Source organism: Plecotus auritus, assembly GCF_963455305.1.
Source record: "Plecotus auritus genome assembly, chromosome: 6".
Classification (NCBI taxonomy): Eukaryota; Metazoa; Chordata; class Mammalia; order Chiroptera; family Vespertilionidae; genus Plecotus; species Plecotus auritus.
Genome location: NC_137773.1, coordinates 1,361,856 through 1,382,972, shown reverse-complemented (window position 1 = coordinate 1,382,972; position 21,117 = coordinate 1,361,856). Strand labels below are relative to the sequence as shown.

The 21,117-nt window shown below is 68.1% G+C and overlaps 1 protein-coding gene across 1 annotated transcript in view; it reads left to right on the top strand.

Annotated features, from left to right (window-relative positions):
- Window positions 1-19,874, top strand: part of CARD11 (caspase recruitment domain family member 11) — a 32,730-nt gene extending 12,856 nt beyond the window's left edge. The window contains exons 9-23 of the mRNA XM_080674314.1: window positions 392-443; window positions 932-1,014; window positions 2,021-2,121; window positions 2,892-2,944; window positions 5,024-5,156; window positions 5,597-5,798; window positions 6,167-6,293; window positions 8,116-8,356; window positions 8,905-9,001; window positions 9,351-9,446; window positions 11,348-11,483; window positions 12,464-12,643; window positions 14,058-14,182; window positions 15,559-15,674; window positions 19,431-19,874. Of these exons, the coding sequence (XP_080530440.1) occupies window positions 392-443; window positions 932-1,014; window positions 2,021-2,121; window positions 2,892-2,944; window positions 5,024-5,156; window positions 5,597-5,798; window positions 6,167-6,293; window positions 8,116-8,356; window positions 8,905-9,001; window positions 9,351-9,446; window positions 11,348-11,483; window positions 12,464-12,643; window positions 14,058-14,182; window positions 15,559-15,674; window positions 19,431-19,635 (1,947 nt within the window). The 3' untranslated portion in view covers window positions 19,636-19,874. The remainder of the gene's footprint in view (window positions 1-391; window positions 444-931; window positions 1,015-2,020; window positions 2,122-2,891; window positions 2,945-5,023; window positions 5,157-5,596; window positions 5,799-6,166; window positions 6,294-8,115; window positions 8,357-8,904; window positions 9,002-9,350; window positions 9,447-11,347; window positions 11,484-12,463; window positions 12,644-14,057; window positions 14,183-15,558; window positions 15,675-19,430) is intronic.
- The last annotated feature ends 1,243 nt before the right edge of the window (window positions 19,875-21,117 follow it).

The window sequence follows — 21,117 nt, the reverse complement described above, 5'->3', positions numbered from 1 at the left end:
TCGTGTGAGGGCCTGACCCTGCCCAAAGTGCTGTCCCCACCGTCCCCTGCACCAGGGAACCAGGGCAGCGCAGCGAGGGCAGCGGGGGACCCCCTGGTGCTGAGTGGCCGGGCAGCGGCCAAAGCTCGCCCTCCCCCCACAGCACCCCTGGGTGTGGGTCTGCACAGCCCGGCGCACCCGCTCCTCACTCTCTGCCCCTCTGAGCTCTGTCCTCCGAGCCCAGCCCCGGCCTCCCTGGGGAGCTTGTCCCCCAGCCGCTGTGGCCGCCGAGAGGGACGTCGTGCGCTGCTGTGGTCGCAGCCACGTGGCGGGGCCGCTGGGGTCCCCAGTACGCGCCTCTGTCACATTGACGGGTCTGGGCCCGTGTGATCCGCCTCCTCTGCCCCCCCAGCTGCAGAGAGCCAAGTCCCCCATCAGCCTGAAGCGTGCGTCCGACTTTCCAGGTCAGTGCGGCTCGGCCTCCGGTCTGTCCCCCGCTGCTCTGCGTCCCTGCCGCTGGCCCTGTGCGCTCACTCCTGCGGGGACACCTGGGACCGGCCGGGGCAGGGGCAGGGAGTCCACGTGGTAATTAGTGGTCACTGTCCTGGGAGGGCAGGAGCCCCTGAGAGCACAGGCGGTGCCCGAGGCGGGGAGGGGAGGGACTCCTGCCAGGAGACAGTACCCTACCTGGGGGCCTGGGACCCTGGCGGGGACCCTGACTGAGCCCCCGGGCCTGGCCAGGGCAGGGGCTGCTGGTGAACAAGGCCAGCCTTCCCCCCAGGAGCCTGCAGTGGGACAGGGTCAGGAGAGGAGAGAGCAAGCCCCGTGGGGGAGAGGAGCTGAGCCCCGAGACAGGACGCCCCATTCCCCCCCCCCCCCCCCCCCGCTGAAGGGGCTCTCAACTCCCTGTCCCTCCTCTCCCCTCGGCCTCTCCTGCCTGTGGCGAGGACAGGGAGGGGACAGGAAGAAGAAGGCATGGACGTCAGCCCCAGCTCCTCCCGGTCCCTGCCCATCGCCAGCTCCTTCCCCAAGATGGTGAGCGTGGCCCCCTTCCCGCCCCACCCCAGGGCCCCTGCTTCCCTCTGCAAGCCTGGTGCCCGCTCCCCTTCCGGCTGCACCCCAGGCCTGTTACATGTACGTAAAGATGTTTCTAGGCCTCATGACGTGTCCACCTTCCGGCCTCCTCCTCCCCCAAATAAACTCTCGGAGGGGGGAGCCCACCCGCCTCTGGGGCTCTAGGAATCGCACAGGCTCTGGGGAGAGGGGGGAAGCGGGGGGGGGGACTCCGCCTAAACCTCTCAGCCCTAAAACCCTGGCAGTTGGGGTGGGGCCGGGTGCTAGGGGCCCAGACGCCCCCTCCCCAGCCCGGAGGCCCCACTCCTCGGCTCTAGCCCACCTGGGCAGGGCCCGCCTGGGTCTCAGCCGCCAACCAGTGCCTCTCCCCACCCCCCCCACCCCACCCCGCCAGGCAGCAGAAGCTGGGATTAGCGATTCTAACCCCAGGGGACGCCCCGAGAAGCTTGTCAGCTCTGCTTCCAAATCCAGGCCCTGGGGACGGAAGGGGAGGGGAGGGTGGGCCAGGGGACCTGCTAACAGAGGACTCCTGTCTGAGCGCGGCTCTGGGGGTGGAATCTGGCTCTTGCTGAAGGCAGCCCTTGCCAGGAGCCAGCAGGCCGGGTTTCCAAAGGTCGCTCCACTGCCCCCCACACACCAGGCCCGCAGGTCTTCCTCTGGCCCCGGGCAGGTGCCAAACCTCGCAGCCTGGGGCCCGGCGCTCAGCCTGTGCGGGTGCAAGGCCACTCCCCCCTGCATCCTCCCGCCTGCGTCCCCCACGCCCCCCCCACCCCTCCGGAGACAGACGAGCAGATGTGCTGGTTCTCGCCCGAGGTCCCCACTGAGACCAGCTGGCCGGCCCCCACACCCCCATCGGAGGCGGGGCCGCGTCCCAGTTCACGTGGTCCCTGCGTATGTGATACCGGTGCCTGCGGGGCACGGGCAGTGGACACCTGGCCCCGTAACACCGCTCCCTGCGCGTCTGAAGCAGCCCCACCGGAGCCGGTCCAGTATCATGTCCATCACCGCCGAGCCCCCGGGAAACGACTCCATCGTCAGGCGCTACAAGGAAGACGCGCCCCATCGGAGGTGGGTGACGGGCCTGGTGCCCGCCCGTGCCCTCTGCGCTGACCACCTTCCCACCCTCAGGCCACCTGGGCGGGGCAGCAGCGTGGGACCCATTTTACAGATGAGGAGGCCGAGGCTCCGAGGAGGGACATGGCTTTCCCAGGGCCACCGGCCAGCGAGCCGATGGCAAAGCCTGTGCCATTTTGCCCGCCGAACCCCACGTCAGGGTCCTCCGCCCGTGCTCCGGGGCTTGGTCCCGTGCCAGAGAGCCAGAGAGCCGCGCACGGCCCCCGACTCCTCCCTCTCCCCCTTCCTCGGCTCTCGGAAACCACCAGGGTCCCAGAAAGGAAAATCCCCCAGAGATACCCCCGGGCGGCACACGTCTCCAGCCAGCGGCAGGCTGGCGTGTCACGCTCCAGGCTGAGATTGTCGGGGGCCTGAAGGGCCCAGAGCACAGGTCGCGGGTGGGGCTGGACCCATTGCTCCGGTTGTGCCCGGGGGCCTGGCTTGGGCCTCGATACTCCGTGACAAGAAGCACACCGTGAACTTGGCTCCTAGGAGAAGGCTGACACCTTGATCCCTCCCCATCAGGGCACCCGCCTCATCCACGCCCCTCAGCCCGCAGCCCTCCCTCCCGCTGACCCTCCTCTCTCCATCCGTCCTGCCGTCTCAGAAACCAAGGTCTCGGAAAGCCAGGCCGCCCGTGAGGCTTCCCCTCCCCGACCGAGCTCCCGCACACCCAGCCCGGCGCCCACGCCCACCTGCCCTCCCGCCCTCCTTGTGTCTTGCAGCGCCGTGGACGAGGACAACGACAGCGGCGGCTTCGACGCCTTAGACCTGGACGGTGGGTACCCGGCAGCTCTGAGCCTTTGCAGGTGCCGCGCTGCCCGACACTGAGCGGGAGCAGGGCCCGCTGGGACTGACCCTGCACATAGTAGGTCCTCAGGAGCGAGGGGCCGGGTTCCGAGCGGGCGCCGGAGATGCCCACGCACAGATAGACCTCTGCCCGGTGGGCTGCTGGGCTGGAGGCGCCGGAGGGCCTGTCCTTTGGGTTTTTGTTTCTTTGGGGTGTTTTTTTTTTCTTTTAAATATACGTTTACGGACGTCAGAGAGGAAGGGAGAGGGAAAGAGAGAGAGAGAGACATCAAGGACGAGACAGAATCATTGCTCGGCTGCCTCCTGCACGCCCCCTACTGGGGATGGAGCCTGCAACCGGGACATGTGCCCTTGACCCCCGGGTCCAGAGGTCGAAGCTCAACCACTGAGCACGCGGGCGGGGCCTGTCCTCTGCTCCTCGAGCAGTGGGGACACGGCAGCTGTGCACGGGCCAGAGCTCAGCCTGGGTCTGAAGAGGGAACAGCTCTCGGGCTGCAGCCAGCGCCGTGGGCACGCCTGCCTCGCGTACCTGGCCCTTCCCGTTGGATGGATGCCCAGCGGCCGGGCCAACGCGCCTCTGTTCTCATTTTGCAGAATCAGATGAGGGCGCGGTGGGTGGGTGGCGGCCTGGCGGCAGGGCGACCGCCAAAGGGTCCATTTGTTAAGCTGTTAACCAACTTGAACGAGAGACAAGGAGGCGTGGGGAGGGGGACTGAGGGGGGGCGGCAATCACGGAGGCGTGGGGCAGGGAGCGCTGGGCCGGCGAGGGCGCGTGGCAGTCCTAGACGGGCGCCCTGGCCAGCTGTGCCGTGCGGGGCCCGGGAAGGGGCTCCATCTCTGCGGGGAGAGCGTGTGCAGCCCCAGCCCCCACCCCCGCCCTCCCTGACAGCTGGCGGCCTGCTTCCGCCCCCACCTGCTGAGCCCCGTGCCTCGCGGGCCTGGGCCATGTGCACGGGACTGGCACGCGTGTCCCTGAGTCCTTGCCGAGGCAGAGGTTGTGGTCGAGGGGACGGTGCAGAGTTCCACGCTGGGAGCACCGGGCGGGCGGGTGGGAGCGGGCAGGAGGGTTTGGCCCCTGGAGACGGCTCTCTGGGCCGACTCGTGCCTGCCCGCCCGCAGATAAAATGAAAGATTAGTGGCTCCGTAATTGGGAGCCATCAGGAGCCATCAAGTGTTAAGAGAGGTTAGCCCCTAATGGAGGCTGCAAACGAGGAGAATTGGAGGAGTCTGGAAGGGGACGCGGGAGAGTTCTGGGCAGCGGGCCAAGCGATGCAGCAGCATCGGGACAAATTCCCTTGCAGACCAGCCTCGTGATCAACCCGAGCAGGGTCCGAGGAGCCTCTGCCTAGCCCTGCGGGCGGCCTTCCCCGCCACCCCACCCCTGCCTCGGGCTCTGTCCTGCCAAGTGGGGGAGGGGGAGGGGGACAGCTTTGCAAGGTCTAGGCCAGGGGTGGGCAAACTTTTTGACTCCAGGGCCACCATGGGTTCTTAAACTGGACCGGAGGGCCGGAACAAAAGCATGGATGGAGTGTTTGTGTGAACTAACATAAATTCAAAGTAAAGGAGCGGAGGGGAGAGCAAGAGAACCGGATAGAACAGCCGGATCCGGCCCGTGGGCCGTAGTTTGCCCATGGCTGCTCTAGGCTTTGCCTTCCTGCCCCGCCCAGCCCCCCCATCCCCACCCCCCCACCCCCCCACCCCCCGCCACCACCAGCCTCCTAGGCCCAGAGCTGGTCCAGGGTAGTGAGACCTCAGGTGGCCCCCAAATGAACCCAATTCAGAAACAGAACCAGCAGCTGCAGACGGCAACTGCCTTTTCCAGACACAGAAACGGGTCCTTAGAAACCAGCCGGCTGTGGGCTTCCTGCAAAGAGGGGCTCCTGGGTGGGGGCCAGGCCGTCAGCATCGGGATGCAGGGGCCTGGCTGAGGCTCCCTCACTCGGCGGGGGGGTCTCCCAGGAGCAGCCCAGGGCACCCCAGCAGGTCCGGGGCCACCCTCTCTGCTCCGCCCCTGCTCCTGGGTCCTGAAGGCCCCGTCCCTTTGCAGACGACAGCCACGAGCGGTGCTCCTTCGGACCCCCCTCCATCCACTCCTCCTCCTCCTCCCACCAGTCCGAGGGCGTGGACGCCTTCGACCTGGAGCAGGTCAACCTCATGTTCAGGAAGTTCTCGCTAGAAAGGTACAGTGGCCGCGGGAAGGGGCGCTGGGGCGGAGGCCACTCACCAGCCGGGACCCCCACGAAGGGGACCGTCCATGTCCCCCTGAATGCTAGAATCCGAGTCCCCCAATCAGAACCACTTCCCCTGACTCCATCAGGCCCAGGGGGAGGGGCTTCACCCCCCCCCACCTCCCCGGGCCACGCAGCTGGGGGCGCCGGGAAGCAGGCCCGCTGTCTGCCTGGCCCTGGGCCCGCCGGGCACAGGAGGTGGGACAGAGACGGGGTCTCAGGGCGGCAGTGCCTCCCGCGGGTCACCGCCGTGGCCAGGAGCCGCTCGGCTTCCCGCTCTTGGCACAGCTCTCCCTCGTGGTGGCAGCGCCCGCCCCGCCCGCCCCGCCCGCCGTGTGTCCGGGGACAGGTGCCCAGCTCCAGCATGCCCCCCTGTTCTGCTTCCTGCCCAGACCCTTCCGGCCGTCAGTCACGTCGGGGGGGCAGGCGCGGGGCCCCGGGCCCTCGGTGCAGCGCACCACGCTGAGCGGCGACAGCCTCACCTCCCAGCTCACCCTGCTCGGCGGCAACGCGTGCGGCAGCTTCGTGCACTCGGTCCAGCCGGGCTCGCAGGCCGAGAAGGCCGGGCTGCACGAGGGCCTGCAGCTGCTGCTGGTGAGGGCTGGGCCTGCGGGGGGGTGGGGGCTCGAGGGGGGCTGTCCCTGTGTCCCCATGTCCCCACCCCCACGCCTGGCATTGCTCGGCCCCCAGGCCAGGAGGGGCGGGAAGGTGGAGGGGTCCCCTCCTCGCTAAGAGCCCCTCTCCAGCCCCTTCCCCCCGCCACTCCTCACGGGTGTTTCTGGAGCCTGTGCCCATGCGGGTGCACATAGCCCAGCACATGTGTGGGGGAGGGGGTAGACAGGAGGCGAGCGAGGCAATGCGGGGGGCGGTGCAGTGTGGGGGGGGGGGACGCTCGCATTCCCTGGGAGCAGCCAGCCCTGGGCTCTGCCCGCGGCCCAGGAGGAACGGGGTGTGGTCTCCAGCTAGAAGGCTGCATCAAGGGTGAGCGGCAGAGCGTGCCCCTGGACACCTGCACGAAGGAGGAGGCGCACTGGACCCTCCAGCGGTGCAGCGGGCCCATCACCCTGCACTACAAGGCCAACCAGGAAGGTGAGCCCGCGCCGGCCCTCGGCCTGGCCACAGGACACCAGGCGGGCAGGGCCCCGGGCGGCGTCCTCTCCTCGCTCTCCCGTGGTGGGGGGAGGAGGATCTGACGGGCGGGTGTGGAGGGGCAGCAGGAGGGCGACGAAGGTGAGCACCACACACCTGCCTGGAGCACCTCGGGCGCACACCCGGCTCCGGGAGCTGCAGGTCCAGCCACGAGCAGGGGCCGGAGGCCGCCAGGGCTCCCAGCGACGGAACTGGCCCTGCCTGGCCCCGCTCACCCTCCGGGCCGGGCTGAAGCTGCTTCCTCGGCCCGGCTCCCCGCCCCGGGGCTGGCGTGGGCTCTGCGGTGGCCACTCGGGCGCGAGCAAGGCCGTGCAGCCACGTGGAGGGCCAGGCCTTTGCGCTGTGGTCCCGGGCCCGGGACAGCCAGGCCTCACCCCTCCTGGTCCGGCCCTTCCTGGGCCAGGCCCCGTGGGAGGGCCGAGCTCTGCCTTCCCGAGTCGCGCCCTCACCTCCGCGTTTCCCACGTGATTATCGCTGCAGCTGGAGCTTATTTTTAACCACAGGCTCATGAAAGTTTCAACAGCGCAGAAATAGCCGCTCTCCTCGCCGCCCTGCCGCCTCCCGCAGGCTGCCGGGCAGGACGTGGCGGGGCCCCCAGAGGTGGGCAGCGGAATAGCGCGGGTCTGGAACTCAGCGGGGGAAATCTCCCTCCGGGGGGCCGCTTATAGGGTCTCCTCCCGGCGGGGAGCTCAGAGAGCGATGACCTGGCCACAGCGCAAAGGCCTGACCGGCGGCCCCCCACTTCCCCGTGAACACGCACACACGCCTGCTGGCTCAGACGTCCCCGTGGGCGGTGTGGCCGTCGGACGCGCGATCTCTGCGCCTGGCTGTTAGGGCCGTGTGCGCGTCCGCATTCCCGCAGCTCACTGCGCCTGGGGCTGATTTGGGGGCTGAAAAGACAGGTGTATGGCTCAGGCACCCCCTTTGCGGCGTTGCCTGCATTTGTGCTTCACGCCCTGCTTCCTTCCAAAGGGGCTTGAAGGGTTCACACTGACGAGCGATGGTGTCGGAGGGGTGTAACCAGCAGGCGCCGTGGTCCCGCCCCCTTCAGAAACCCACCCGGCAGCGTGTGCTCAACAGACGCATAACCGGGGCCTGAGAACCCCACCTTCTGTGACCGTGTCCAAGAGACACGTGCGGGTGCTCGCCGCAGAGCTGCTCCTAGCAGCCACGCACGGGGCCAGCACCCACGGGCACGCAGGAGAAAGCCAGGCCACGCGGAAGGGTGCACAGCGAGGGCACGGCTGCTGCTCGCAGCGTCGATGGCGCTCGCGGGCATAGCGTTGAGCGATAGAAGCAGACGGGGGCCTGCTGTTGGCTGCACGCGTGCGTGGCGGGCACGCTGGCCTGTGGAGGTGGCCGTCGGGGGGGGGGGGGGCTGGTCCCAGAAAGGGCACGGGCGGGAGGGCGGGGCGGGCGCTCCAAGGGGTGCTTGCCGGGGTGCCCGTCTTTTACTCGCTGTGTGCGAGTTGTGCGTTGACTAGAGGGCGGGGTGGGGGTAATGAGACGCGCACGCGTGTGAGGGTGGGGAAGGCGTGGAGGACAGAGAGATCCCAGATGCATTGCAACTCGGCCCAAAACGTAGCTCTGAGCTTCCGGAAGCCACGAGGAAGAGGGCACCCCCTAAACGACCCAGCCGCTCGTGCCCCGGGAGGACGGCGTTTCCGGGGCCAGCAGCTCGGAGAGGAGTCCGGGCAGGTGCATGTGCCCCGGGAGGCCCGGCACCGCCTCCGTCGACACGTGTCCCCTGCCTCCTGCCCAGGGTACCGGAAGCTGCTGAAGGACATGGAGGAGGGCCTGGTCACCTCGGGGGACTCCTTCTACATCCGGCTGAACCTGAACATCTCCAGCCAGCTGGACGCCTGCTCCCTGTCCCTGAAGTGCGACGACGTGGTGCACGTGCGGGACACCATGTACCAGGACCGGCACGAGTGGCTGTGCGCGCGGGTCGACCCGTTCACGGACCACGACCTGGACCTGGGCACCATCCCCAGCTACAGCCGGTGAGGCGGGGCCTGGGGCGGGCGGCTCAGCCGAGGGGACACGCGGGCGCCTCTGCCGTGGAGCCGCGAGGCCCGTCCCGCCTCCCGGGAGCCTTCCTGCCTCGGCCGGGTGCGGCTCTGTCCCTGATCCCCGAGCTCCCGCTCTCCGTCCTTCTCCCTAACCTCCCGCTCGGTCCGCTGGTCCTTGGTCCGTAATTACACAGCAGTAGCCAGCGGCCACCAGGGGCCGAGCACCGGCCTCCCCCCGGCGGGACGCACAGGTGTCCATGAAGCGGCTATAAACGCCAGCACCGCGGCCCAGGCCAGTCCTGTGGGGCGGCTCTGTAGACCCCCGTTCACACATGGGGACCTGAGGCTCACAGCAGTGACGTGGCTCTGCCTCGGCGCCACTAGGATGGCCCGGAGGCAGGATTCAGGCCAGAGGCAAGGCTCCCTGTCGTCCCCCGGGTGCCCCAGGCCTCAGAGCTCACAGCCGCACGGCCCCTGCCCAGGGCTGGCCCTGCCTCGGCTCCGGCCCTGAGGCTCCCACCCCCCCACCCCCTCCCCAGAGCCCAGCAGCTGCTCCTGGTCAAGCTGCAGCGGCTGATGCACCGGGGCAGCCGGGAGGAGGCCGACAGCGCCCACCACACCCTCAGGGCCTTCCGGGTAGGTCCCCAGCACCCGCCGCTTCGGGCTCCTCCCCATCTTTGGAGGGATCGCAGCCGGGAGCGGAGAAGTCCACGGGGTGAAGGGTCCCCGGGGGGACTTGGTTCTCGGGACACCCCGCCCTGTGACCGGAGGCCACAGCGATGCTGAGCCAGGGCTCTCGTCGCCATGGGAACGGGTCTCGGGCTTCTCCTGCTGTCCCAGCTGCCCCTGCGGGGACTCGGGTCCCTGGCTGGCACTTCCCCGTCCGCTGGGAGGGGGCTGGCGACACGCCCGAGTCTCGGTGGCCGTGGCGCTCGCGTGTCCTGCCGGGCGCCGCGGGGCTGACGGGCGGGTAAACGGGTTTCAGAACACGCTGCAGCCTGAAGAACCGCTCCCCGCCAGCGACCCCCGGGTCAGCCCCCGCCTCTCCAGAGCCAGTTTCCTCTTCGGCCAGCTCCTCCAGGTGAGGCCTCCAGGGCGCCCGCCGCTCCCCCGTCCGCTTCCCGCCCTCTCCCGTCCCAGGGGCCCCACAGCGGCGGGGCGGGGCGTACGCAGGCTCTGCACCTGCTGGACGCAAACCGCTTTCCTAAGAGGTTTGAGGGAGCTCGTGGCCAGGAGCTTACCTACTGCTCAGCAGTAGCAGAACCCCGAAGCGGTGCGGCAGGAGGGGATCCAACTTGTCCGAGGCCTCGGCTGGTGGAGTCCCTCCACTGAGCGTTCCTTCTCTCTGAGCCCCCGGCGGCCAAGGGAGGAAGGAAACCCCGCAGATTCTTCAAGTCTCATCCACCCACTGAGACACTCTAGCCCAGCCGTGGGCAAACTACAGCTCGCGGGCCGGATCCGGCTGTTCTATCCGGTTCTCTTGCTCTCCCCTCCGCTCCTTTCCTTTGAATTTATATTAGTTCACACAAACACTCCATCCATGCTTTGGTTCCGGCCCTCCGGTCCAGTTTAAGAACCCATGGTGGCCCTCGAGTCAAAAAGTTTGCCCGCCCCTGTTCTAGCTCTTTGGGACCGAAATGAGTTTCCCTTACACACACCCCTGAAAGGACTTCTTTCCCACAGATCGTTATCCAAGGAGCGCAGAGTAGGTAGTGGGGTAGCACGTGGAATCAGGAGTGGTTTCACACGCAAACTGTGAGCAGCCGCGTGTGGCCGTCTCCGTGGTCACGGGTGACAGAAGCTGAGGGAGCACGAAGCTGGCCCCGCGGGGAGGCGCGTGGGCAGGTGCTGCGCTAACGGACCCCTCCGCCGCTCTGTCCTGCTGTTGGGACACGGGAGACCCAGAGCCACGGGGAACGGTGTGACCCCAAACCCGGGAGGATGCGGACAGGCAGCAGGGGGTCCCTGGCAGAGGGAGCAGGGAACCCTGCGGGGCCTGAGGCATCCTGAGGGCAGGGCCACGCTGAGCACACGTTACTGCCCACGTGTCAGCAAGCTGACCCCCAGGGGCTGCTTACAGCAGAGCAGACAGAGATCCCGGCCCCCCGACGTCCCTCCCGGCCCCCCGACATCCCTCCCGGCCCCCCCACTTCCCTCCCGGCCGCCCAACTTCCCTCCCGGCCCCCCGACATCCCTCCCGGCCCCCCGACATCCCTCCCGGCCCCCCCACTTCCCTCCCGGCCCCCCGACATCCCTCCCGGCCGCCCAACTTCCCTCCCGGCCCCCCGACATCCCTCCCGGCCCCCCGACATCCCTCCCGGCCCCCCCACTTCCCTCCCGGCCCCCCGACATCCCTCCCGGCCCCCCGACTTCCCTCCCGGCCCCCCGACGTCCCTCCTGGCTCCCCGACTTCCCCCCCGACTTCCCTCCCAGCCCCCTGACTTCCCTCCCGGCAGAGGAGGGTGTGGAGAGATGCAGAGTGTCCAGGGGATATGGTGGGAGCCTGGGTTCTGTGCCCGCCACAGGGCAGCCCTCTCCGCCCCCCACACCTCATCCCTGAACTTGGGAGGGAGCAGGTCCTCCCGGGAGAGCCGAGGACAGCAGGGCAGGGGTGCAGAGAGCAGTGTCCCGGGAGGTGGGGCTGGGCTGTCCGCCAGCGGAGCTCCCAGCCAGGGCCTTCAGCGGCCGGCACCCCTGGCCCCCCAACCTGCGGAGGCCGCACCATGGTCCCCGGGATGCAGGAGGAGCCCCCGGCCACAGGCCTGGGCGAGGAGAGGGTGGGCGCCTGTCCAGTTAGTTACTTAATGGCACCCACACACAAGGGCCCCGGGCCTGCGGGGATCTCCTGTGCCCCAGGGGGAGGGGCAGCCCGGGCCGGGCAGGCTGGGACCTGGACAGAGGTCTGCCGGGGTCAGGCTGAGAGCCCTGGGGCGGGCTGGACGGGACAGCGGGTGGACAGCCACGTGCGCCCTCTGCCCCCAGTTCGTCAGCAGGTCGGAGAACAAGTACAAGAGGATGAACAGCAACGAGCGCGTGCGCATCGTGCCCGGGAGCCCGCGCGGGGGCCTGGCCCGGCCCTCCGTGGACGCCACCAAGCTCTTAGCCGACAGGCAGGAAGGTACCAGCTGGCCCCCTCCCCCCAGGCCCGGCGGCTCAGGGTCCCCGCAAGGGGTGCTGGAACATCTCCCTGCCATCGGGGTGCCTCCCCGGGAGGATCCGCCTGGCCTCAGCTGGGGTGGGGGGGGCACAGAGCCCCCAGGTGCATCCCGCCAAGCCCATCTCAGCAAGCCCCGCTCCAGGTGGCTGGCGCCCAGACGCCGTGCTGAAGGGAGCTGTTTGCGGGAGCGGCTGCTTGCTGGCTCCTGTCCCCCGTGCGAGCTCCTGTCGTTCATCAAGCCGGGGAAGGGCCCAGGCACAGGCCCCTGGGCAGGGCCTGCTGGGTCAGACAATGCACCGACAAGCCCCTGGTTTCCGGAAGGCGGCTTCTCCACGCTCGCATGGGGTGGGGCGGCGGGCATGAGGCCGTGGCTCCTGCCTCTGTCCCTGCAGCTTCCAGGGCTCCCGAAGTGCACCGAGCCCCGCCTGGCACCCGGTCAGCCCTGCCCCTTGCGGGCTCCCGCCATCCCCTGGCTCCCTGGCGACCACCTTCTCTGCCCACATGGGTCTGACTCCAGCCCCTCGCTGCCCATGCCCCTTGTTGGAGCAGCGTCCCTGCCCGCTCACTCCACGCCCCTCCTCAGCGCTCGGTGCCGTCCAGAGGGACAGAGTTAGTGTTTGCTCCTTGTGCTTTGTCTGCCTCCTGCCACCGCAGCCCTCCTGGCATGGAGCGCCCAGAGGCAGGGCCACATGCCCGCTCACTGTCCCTGCCCAGCTCACAGCACAGCGCCTGGCCCATGGGTCACTTCGTGAGCGTTCCCGGTGGCCAGGGCCGTCCTGGCGCCTGTGGGCTTGCCGTCGGCATTGTCTTCCAGACCCGGGCCCCGTGGTTCATTCTCCCCTGGAAGGATCCGTGAGGCCAGAAGGCACCCAGGGCCTCCGTGCCCCCACCCGGGCCAGGGCGGCAGGGATCCACAGCCAGCCCTTCTCTGTCCCTCCCAGAGCTGGACCCCGAGAGCGAGCTCAGCAAGAACTTCAGCCTGATCCCCTACAGCCTGGTGCGCGCCGTCCACTGCGAGCGCCGCCGGCCCGTGCTCTTCACGCCCACCATGCTGGCCAAGGCGCTGGTCCAGAAGCTGCTCAACTCGGGGGGCGCCATGGAGTTCACCATGTGCAAGCCAGGTGAGCCCCCCACGGCCGGAGCCCGCTCCCCTCTGCCAGGTCACATCACCACAGCAGCTGGAGAAGCAGGAGGAGCGGTGGAGTGGCTGGTGTGGCCGGGAGGTCTGTGTGCCTCGCCAAGGTCTCACTTGGGGGCCCAGAGCCAGGGAGCAGGTCTCCCCTTCCCCACTTTACACTGAAGGTGGCAGGTGAATACTGGTTTCAGGGTCACCCAGGGGTCCCCACTGTGGGCCCTTACGTGGGAGACAAGCCACCCCATCACTGGGGACTTCTGCATCCTCATGTGGCAGGGAGACAGTGATGGTGGGTGGGTGGACGGACGGACGGATGGACGGATAGATGGATGGACGGATAGATGGATGGGTGGGTGGATGGGTGGATGGGTAGATAGGTAGATGGATGGATGGATGGATGGATGGATGGGTAGATAGGTGGGTGGGTGGATGGATGGATGGATGGACGGACGGACGGACGGACGGGTGGATGGATGGGTGGATGGATGATGGATAGATGGATGGATGGATGATGGGTAAGTGGATGGATTGGTGGGTGGATGGGTAGATGGATGGATGGGTAGATATGTGGATGAATGGATGGATGATGGGTAAGTGGATGGATTGGTGGGTGGATGTGTAGATGGATGGATGGGTAGATAGGTGGATGAATGGATGGATGATGGATGGGTGATGGGTAAGTGGATGGATTGGTGGGTGGATGGGTAGATGGATGGATGGGTAGATAGGTGGATGAATGGATGGATGATGGATGGATGGATGATGGGTAAGTGGGTGGATGGGTGGCTGGATGGATGGGTGGCTGGGTGGCTGGGTAGATGGATGATGGATGATGGATGGATGGATGGATGGATGGATGGATGGATGAGTAGAAGGATGGGTGAGTAGATGGATGAATGGATGGGTAGGTGAATTGATGGATGGATGGGTGGGTTGGTAAGCGGACTGATAGGTGGATGGATAGGTGGATGAATGGATGGGTAGGTGAATTGATAGATGGATGGATGGGTGGGTTGGTAAGCGGACTGATAGGTGGATGGATAGGTGGATGAATGGATGGATGGTGGTGGATGGACTGACGGGCAGATAGTTGAGTGGATGGGTGAGTAGAGCAGGAAATCCTTCATGGTGATCATCACTGCAGCACGATGCCTGAGCCACGTCGTCCAGTGAAACTTACTGCTGAGAAGCAGAACCGTGTTGGCTCAGCTGTGCACTGCGGGAGGAGTCACAGCCGTGCCCGCGGGAAGCCTCCGGCGGTGGGAGGCGGGTCACGTACACGCGGCCAGGAGTGGGCCAGGACATGCAGCTCTGTCCAGCCCCGACGGGAAGGCAGAGTCGCCAGGACATCGGCCCAGGGCCGCCTCGCGCCACCCTCAGGACTGGGCCTGTCTCCGCAGATGTTGTCACGAGAGACGAGTTCCTCAGAAAGCAGAGGTCGGAGACCATCATCTACTCCCGAGAGAAGAACCCCAACACCTTTGAGTGCATCGTCCCCGCCAACATCGAGGCTGTGGCGGCCAAGGTGAGGGGGGGACGCGGGGGGCGTGGCCCTGCCCGGTGACCGCTGAGGCCACCTCGGCCGGGCTGAGCACCGTGGGGATGTGACTGGCTCCTCCTCCTCCCTTCCGCCCTCCATGCCTCGTCCCGGCTCTGATGTGCCCTCGTGTTTCGAAAACACCTTCTGTTTCTGCTGCTTCCTGGGGTTCCAGTTCACGCTGTTTGGGGGGGCGGGGGTGTGCTTGGCCGTGATACAAGGGCCAGAGATAGCGTGTCGGGGTCAGGGTCGGGGCCAGGGAAGGGCAGCCAGAGGTGACAGATGTGGTGTTGGCCAAACGAGGGCAGACGGAGCGCCAGGGGTCGTACAGCGACAGGAACAGGTGTCGGCGCGCCAGGCAGCGTCCTCTGGAGCCCGGCGCGTGACCCTCCACGACCCTCCACGCTGAGCTCTCTCCCGGTCCAGGGCTTCGTGAAAGCACAGCTCCCGACCTTGGGCGTGACCTTGGGGACGGCCAGGAGCTCACATTTGCCGTCCAGCTGACGGTCAGGCCAGCACCCTCCCGGCCTTGGGCTCTGTGGCCCTAGTCTGGGCCGTGGCGCGTTCGGGGATCCGCACAGGGGATGTTGGGGGGCGGGTGGGTCTGCAGGTTGGAGCGAGGTCGTGTTAGCTGAGGCAGCGAAGCCATCAGATCTGGGAGACGCCGGCAGCAGCTGCGCGGGTGGGCGGGGAGCAGTGAGGGAAGCTGGGGCGCCGGGCGTCATTTCTCCATCCCACGTGCGCGCTCCAGGGCCGCTCCGGGGGTGCCATCCGCGGCCGCCCGCCTAGGAGCACGTGCGGTTTCCCTCATTCACGTCCGCTTCGTGCGGAGGCGGTTTGTTCTGGAAGCGACACCGCAGCCACAAGGGATTGCCCCTTCAGAAATGAGCTGGCGGGCGCCGGGAACCTGGTGGGCACCCCACACCCCGCTGAGGCGCGCTCCCCCTGCCTAGGACCAGGGACGCCTTTGCAGGGCGCCTGGCGCAGCTGGCGTTCGTTCTCGGTGCCCCTTGGACTTGGATTAAGACTCACTCAGGCCGCCAGGGTCACCTGGTTCCGCCCGTGGCACTCTGGGCTCTCAGCCTGGTCTGCATCCCAGGCCCCGCCCCACATCCAAGGCCCCGCCCCCTGTGTCTCAGGCCACGCCCCACATCCAATGCCACGCCCCCTGTGTCTCGGGCCACGCCCCTGCATCCCAGGCCACGCCCCCTGTGTCTCAGGTCCCGCCCCTGCGTCCCAGGCCACGCCCCCTGTGTCTCAGGCCACGCCTGCATCCCAGGCCCCGTCCCCCACATTTCAGGCCCCTCCCTGGCTGAGGAGGAGCAGGGTGGGCCGACGATGCTGACGCGGGGCTGTACCTGCAGAACAAGCATTGCCTGCTGGAGGCCGGGATCAGCTGCACGCGAGACCTGATCAAGTCCAGGATCTACCCCATCGTGCTCTTCATCCGGGTGTCAGAGAAGAACATCAAGAGGTTCAGGTAGGGCTCCGAGACCCCCAGGCGCCCTAAAGCATCCCCTCTCCTCCCGCCCCACCGCCAAGCCTCTGGGGCTCCCACCAAGAGCAGCCAGGGGCGGTCTGGCGGGAGTTGAGGCCAGGTCCGGGTGCCGTTTGTCAAAGGCTCGGCGGCGGGGTCTGAGGGGAGAGGAACCGGGATGACGCTGAGGTTTGGGGGCCGGCGGGGACACGGCATCACCTCTGACCCCACCTCTCCTCGCACACGACCAAGCCCGAGACGAAGAGCTAAGGCCACTGTGCTCTGTCAGCAGATGTTTGTGGGGTGCCTGTTAAGGGCCAGGACCTAGGGGGCCCCCGAGGGAGCAGGTTGTCAGGGCCAGCCTGACAGGTGAACCGGACTGAGGTGGGGAGGTGGGAATTTAGAAAAGGAAGACGTAAAAGCCGGATCGGGCGGGCTGCAAGCCATTGGCAGACGGCAGCCGCTTTATTAACGGCGCAATGCCTTTTATACACAGACACCGGCTGGGAGGTCCGTTCAAAGGAACGCATTCTCCGTTCCTCTTACTCCAGCCGTGGGCAAACTACGGCCCGCGGGCCGGATCCGGCTGTTCTATCCGGTTCTCTTGCTCTCCCCTCCGCTCCTTTACTTTGAATTTATATTAGTTCACACAAACACTCCATCCATGCTTTTGTTCCGGCCCTCCGGTCCAGTTTAAGAACCCATGGTGGCCCTCGAGTCAAAAAGTTTGCCCACCCCTGTTTAGTCTCTAAGGGAGATAAAGCAGGAGGCCAAGTTCTCGGTACAGCAAACCTCGGTAAACAGTTACAGACTTCCGGGAAGGCACGGAAGGTCGCTCTCATTCTGCTGACACTCGGAAATCGCCGTCCAAACGAGTCAGGGGACACTGTGTGGGCAGGGGACTGCATCTTACCAGTCCCTCCGGGTGCAAGGCCTCTGTCAGCTTCCACCCGGTCTCCAACAGCAGATGAGACCAGAGTCCCCCCCTGACCACTTCACACACACCAGGTGGCCCCCATCCAAAAGCAGTCACCGCAGCTCGCTGCGGGAAACAGGATGGAGGGCCTCAAAAATTAACGTCACCGCCAGGGACCCCACAACCCCACTCCCGGTCACAGCAGGGCCAAGCCGGTGCTCACCCGCCCACGTTCCCGCGGCCGGCCAAGTGCCCACGGGTGGGCCAGCAGCCAGCGAGGCGGGGCCCGTCATGCAGTGGGGTAGTCGTCAGCCTCTGCGGGGGGGTGAGGGCAGCGGGGAGGAACCCTGTTTCTGCAAGGGCCGTTGGATGTGTGTCCCGTCGTTCTCGGGCCACGCCACGTCACCCGCTGAAACAGGAGCCCGCTCCGTTGGGTGAAGCATTTAATCGCTCGCCCCTCACGCCTCGGCAGGGCAGGGCAGGGCCGAATGGTTTCAGGGGCCTGTCCATCCGGGGGCCAATGCTCCCCCCCCGCCCCCCGCTTTCAGGGGCAGGGAACTCTGACACATGAACCGTGGATGGCCTTTGAGGACACTGCTCAGAGGCGCACACTGTGTGCCCTCACCTACACGAGGGAGGCCCCGGAGGAGTCACGTTCAGAGACGGAGTGGCGGGGCCAGGGGCTGGCCGGGGAGTGGGTGTTGAGTGGGGACAGACGCTCCGTCTGGGGGGATGGAAAGCTCTGGAGCTGGTGATGGTGACAGTTGCACAGCAGCGTGAATGAACTTACCGCTGAACTGTGCACGAAGAGGTGACGATGGGAGGTTTATTTTACGTGCACCTGCCACCGTGGAAAAGGAAAAAGGAAGTGGGTTTTGTTAAAGTCCCGCCTCTTGGGATTTCCTTCGAACAGAGGGAAAGGGCTCCGTACACGGCATGGAGAGGCAGCAGCCGCTGTGGAGAAGCAGCGCGGGGAAGGGGCGGTCAGCGGGGAGGGGAGGGGTGGGCAGCGGGGAGGGGAGGGGTGGGGAGGGATGGGAAGGCGTGGTCAGCGGGGCAGGGAGGGGTGGGGAGGGGCGGCCAGCAGGGTGGAGAGGGGTGGGCAGGGGTGGAGAGGGGCGGTCAGCGGGGAGGGGAGGGGTGGGGTGGGGAGGGGTGGGGTGGGCAGGAGCGGTCAGAGGGGAGGGGCGGGGAGGGGAGGGGTGGGGAGGGGTGGGGAGGGGCGGTCAGCAGGGTGGAGAGGGGTGGGCAGGGGTGGAGAGGGGCGGTCAGCGGGGAGGGGTGGGGAGCGGTGGGCAGGGGTGGTCAGTGGGGTGGGGAGGGTGGGAAGGCGTGGTCGGCGGGGCGGGGAGCGGTGGGCAGGGGTGGTCAGTGGGGTGGGGAGGGTGGGAAGGCGTGGTCGGCGGGGCGGGGAGCGGTGGGCAGGGGTGGTCAGTGGGGTGGGGAGGGGTGGGAAGGCGTGGTCGGCGGGGCGGGGAGGGGAGGGGAGGGGTGGTCAGTGGGATGGGGAGGGATGGGAAGGCGTGGTCGGCGGGGCGGGGAGGGGAGGGGAGGGGTGGTCAGTGGGGTGGGGAGGGATGGGAAGGCGTGGTCGGCGGGGCGGGGAGGGGAGGGGAGGGGTGGTCAGTGGGGTGGGGAGGGATGGGAAGGCGTGGTCAGCGGGGCGGGGAGCGGTGGGCAGGGGTGGTCAGTGGGGTGGGGAGGGTGGGAAGGCGTGGTCGGTGGGGCGGGGAGGGGTGGGCAGGGGTGGTCAGTGGGGTGGGGAGGGATGGGAAGGCGTGGTCAGCGGGGCGGGGAGCGGTGGGCAGGGGTGGTCAGTGGGGTGGGGAGGGTGGGAAGGCGTGGTCGGTGGGGCGGGGAGGGGTGGGCAGGGGTGGTCAGTGGGGTGGGGAGGGTGGGAAGGCGTGGTCGGCAGGGCGGGGAGGGGTGGGGAGGGGTGGTCAGTGGGGTGGGGAGGGATGGGAAGGCGTGGTCAGCGGGGCGGGGAGGGGAGGGGAGGGGTGGTCAGTGGGGTGGGGAGGGATGGGAAGGCGTGGTCGGCGGGGCGGGGAGGGGAGGGGAGGGGTGGTCAGTGGGGTGGGGAGGGTGGGAAGGCGTGGTCGGCGGGGCGGGGAGGGGAGGGGAGGGGTGGTCAGTGGGGTGGGGAGGGATGGGAAGGCGTGGTCGGCGGGGCGGGGAGGGGAGGGGAGGGGTGGTCAGTGGGGTGGGGAGGGATGGGAAGGCGTGGTCAGCGGGGCGGGGAGCGGTGGGCAGGGGTGGTCAGTGGGGTGGGGAGGGTGGGAAGGCGTGGTCGGTGGGGCGGGGAGGGGTGGGCAGGGGTGGTCAGTGGGGTGGGGAGGGATGGGAAGGCGTGGTCAGCGGGGCGGGGAGCGGTGGGCAGGGGTGGTCAGTGGGGTGGGGAGGGTGGGAAGGCGTGGTCGGTGGGGCGGGGAGGGGTGGGCAGGGGTGGTCAGTGGGGTGGGGAGGGTGGGAAGGCGTGGTCGGCAGGGCGGGGAGGGGTGGGGCGGGGAGGGGTGGGGAGGGGTGGGGTGGGGAGGGGTGGGCAGCGGGGAGGGGAAGGGTGGGGTGGGGAGGAGTGGGGAGGGGCGGTCAGCGGGGAGGGGTGGGGAGGGGTGGGCAGGGGCGGTCAGCGGGGAGGGGTGGGGAGGGGTGGGCAGGGGCGGTCAGCGGGGAGGAGTGGAGAGGGGCGGTCAGCGGGGAGGGGTGGGCAGGGGCGGTCAGCGGGGAGGAGTGGAGAGGGGCGGTCAGCGGGGAGGGGTGGGGTGGGAAAGGTGGGGTGGCCGAGGAGGGGCGGCCTCCAGCAGGGCGGCTGGGCCGGACAATGGTGGCGCTGTCGTGCGCAGGAAGATGCTGCCGCGGCCGGACCCGGAGGAGGAGTTCCTGCGCCTGTGCCGGCTGCGGGAGAAGGAGCTGGAGGCGCTGCCCTGCCTGTACGCCACGGTGGAGACGGACATGTGGGGCAGCGTGGAGGAGCTGCTGCGCGTGGTCAAGGACAAGATCGGCGAGGAGCAGCGCAAGACGGTGTGGGTGGACGAGGACCAGCTGTGAGGCGGCGCGTGGCCGAGCGGACGCGGCGGGGCGTCGGGCCCCACCCGGCAGGGCTCCGGGGCGAGGGCAGAGGGCACCCCGCAGAGCCACCCAGCCTGGGGCTTCCCCCTCCCGCTGGAGCCCGGGGCACAGAGCGCTCGGAGGGAGCGGGAGCCGCTGTCCCACAGGCTGCGCGGCTGAGGGGTCCGGCCTGGCTGCCCGGAGCGGGGGCAGGGCCCCCAGAGGGCGCAGCCGGCAGAGGAGCCGCAGCAGCCGGTGAACGTACCGCCGGGAGCAGCAGGACCCGGGGGGGCTGTGCCGGCTGTTGTTTTTCTTGCATTAAAATGTCTCCGTGTCCGGGGTCTCCAGCATCCTTTCCTCGCAGGGTCTGCAGCGTTCTCAGCTCTGCCACCTTCCCGACCTGCAGCCTCGGCCGCGAGTGTCAGGCTCACGTCGTGGCGGGCGAAGGCGGTGAACGTCCTCCGCCGTTTTCCCAGGGTGACCGCGTGGGGGGCGCGGGTCTCCTCTCCTGGACCACGGCAGCCGCTCACGCCCAGGCGCCCCCTGAGCAGGCCCTGGGCTCCGCCTCACCAGCCACGATGGGGGTGGGGGTGGGGGGAGCAGGAGGGGCCTCCAGCCCTGGCACCGTGCCCACCTGCTGCCCCAGAGCCGCCACCCTGCTGGCCTTCCTGCCCGGGTCTGTCCGGTCGGCGTCCCTCTCCCACCCATTCCCAGATGTGACCTTGGCAGGGCGGCCAAGGTCGGCCAGGATGCTAGGGCTGCTCGCTGGGGAGACGGGCCCCTCTTATCACCCAGGACCTTCTGCGGGCCCCCCGGAACTTCCCAAAGCCTTGCCCTGAGCTCTGAGGGCCTGTGGAGGCGAGGGCTCCCCGCCAGCTGGGGCCGACCCTGGCTTCGTCCTTCCCATTTCAAACCCCAAGAGCCCAAGCTGACAGCAGCAGGACGTGCCCCCAGCGGTCCTCCCTCTCACCCCCGCCCCCCAGGCCAGCGGGCCAGTCCCAGCCGGCACCTCTCGGACCAGCTGCAGGGACTGGGCCTCAGAGAGCGAGGCTTCGTGGAAGGCGGGGGGTAACCTTCCGTTTGAACGTGGAATTGTGTGTCCATTTGTCATCGGTAAGACACGCCCAGAGTTGAAAAGCCACACGTTGTAAACGGCCACACCCTCTGCCACGTCCCCATCCCCCTCCCCCGGACACACAGGAAGCCGGCCTGTGATGTCTCGTGCGCCTTCCAGAGCCTTCCGCAGGGAGCAACGGAGAGTCTCGCTCCCCTCTGCCCCCCGACCGCCGCACATCGGCCACGCTCTTCCGTGCCTTGCTTCTCTTTTCTTCTTTTATTGATGTCAGAGGGAGAGGGAGAGGGGGGGAGAGAGACATCAGTGACGAGAGAGAATCGTCGATCGGCTGCCTCCTGCACGCCCCCACTAGGGGGTCGGGCCTGTAACCCAGGCATGCGCCCCGACCAGAATGGAACCGCGACCTC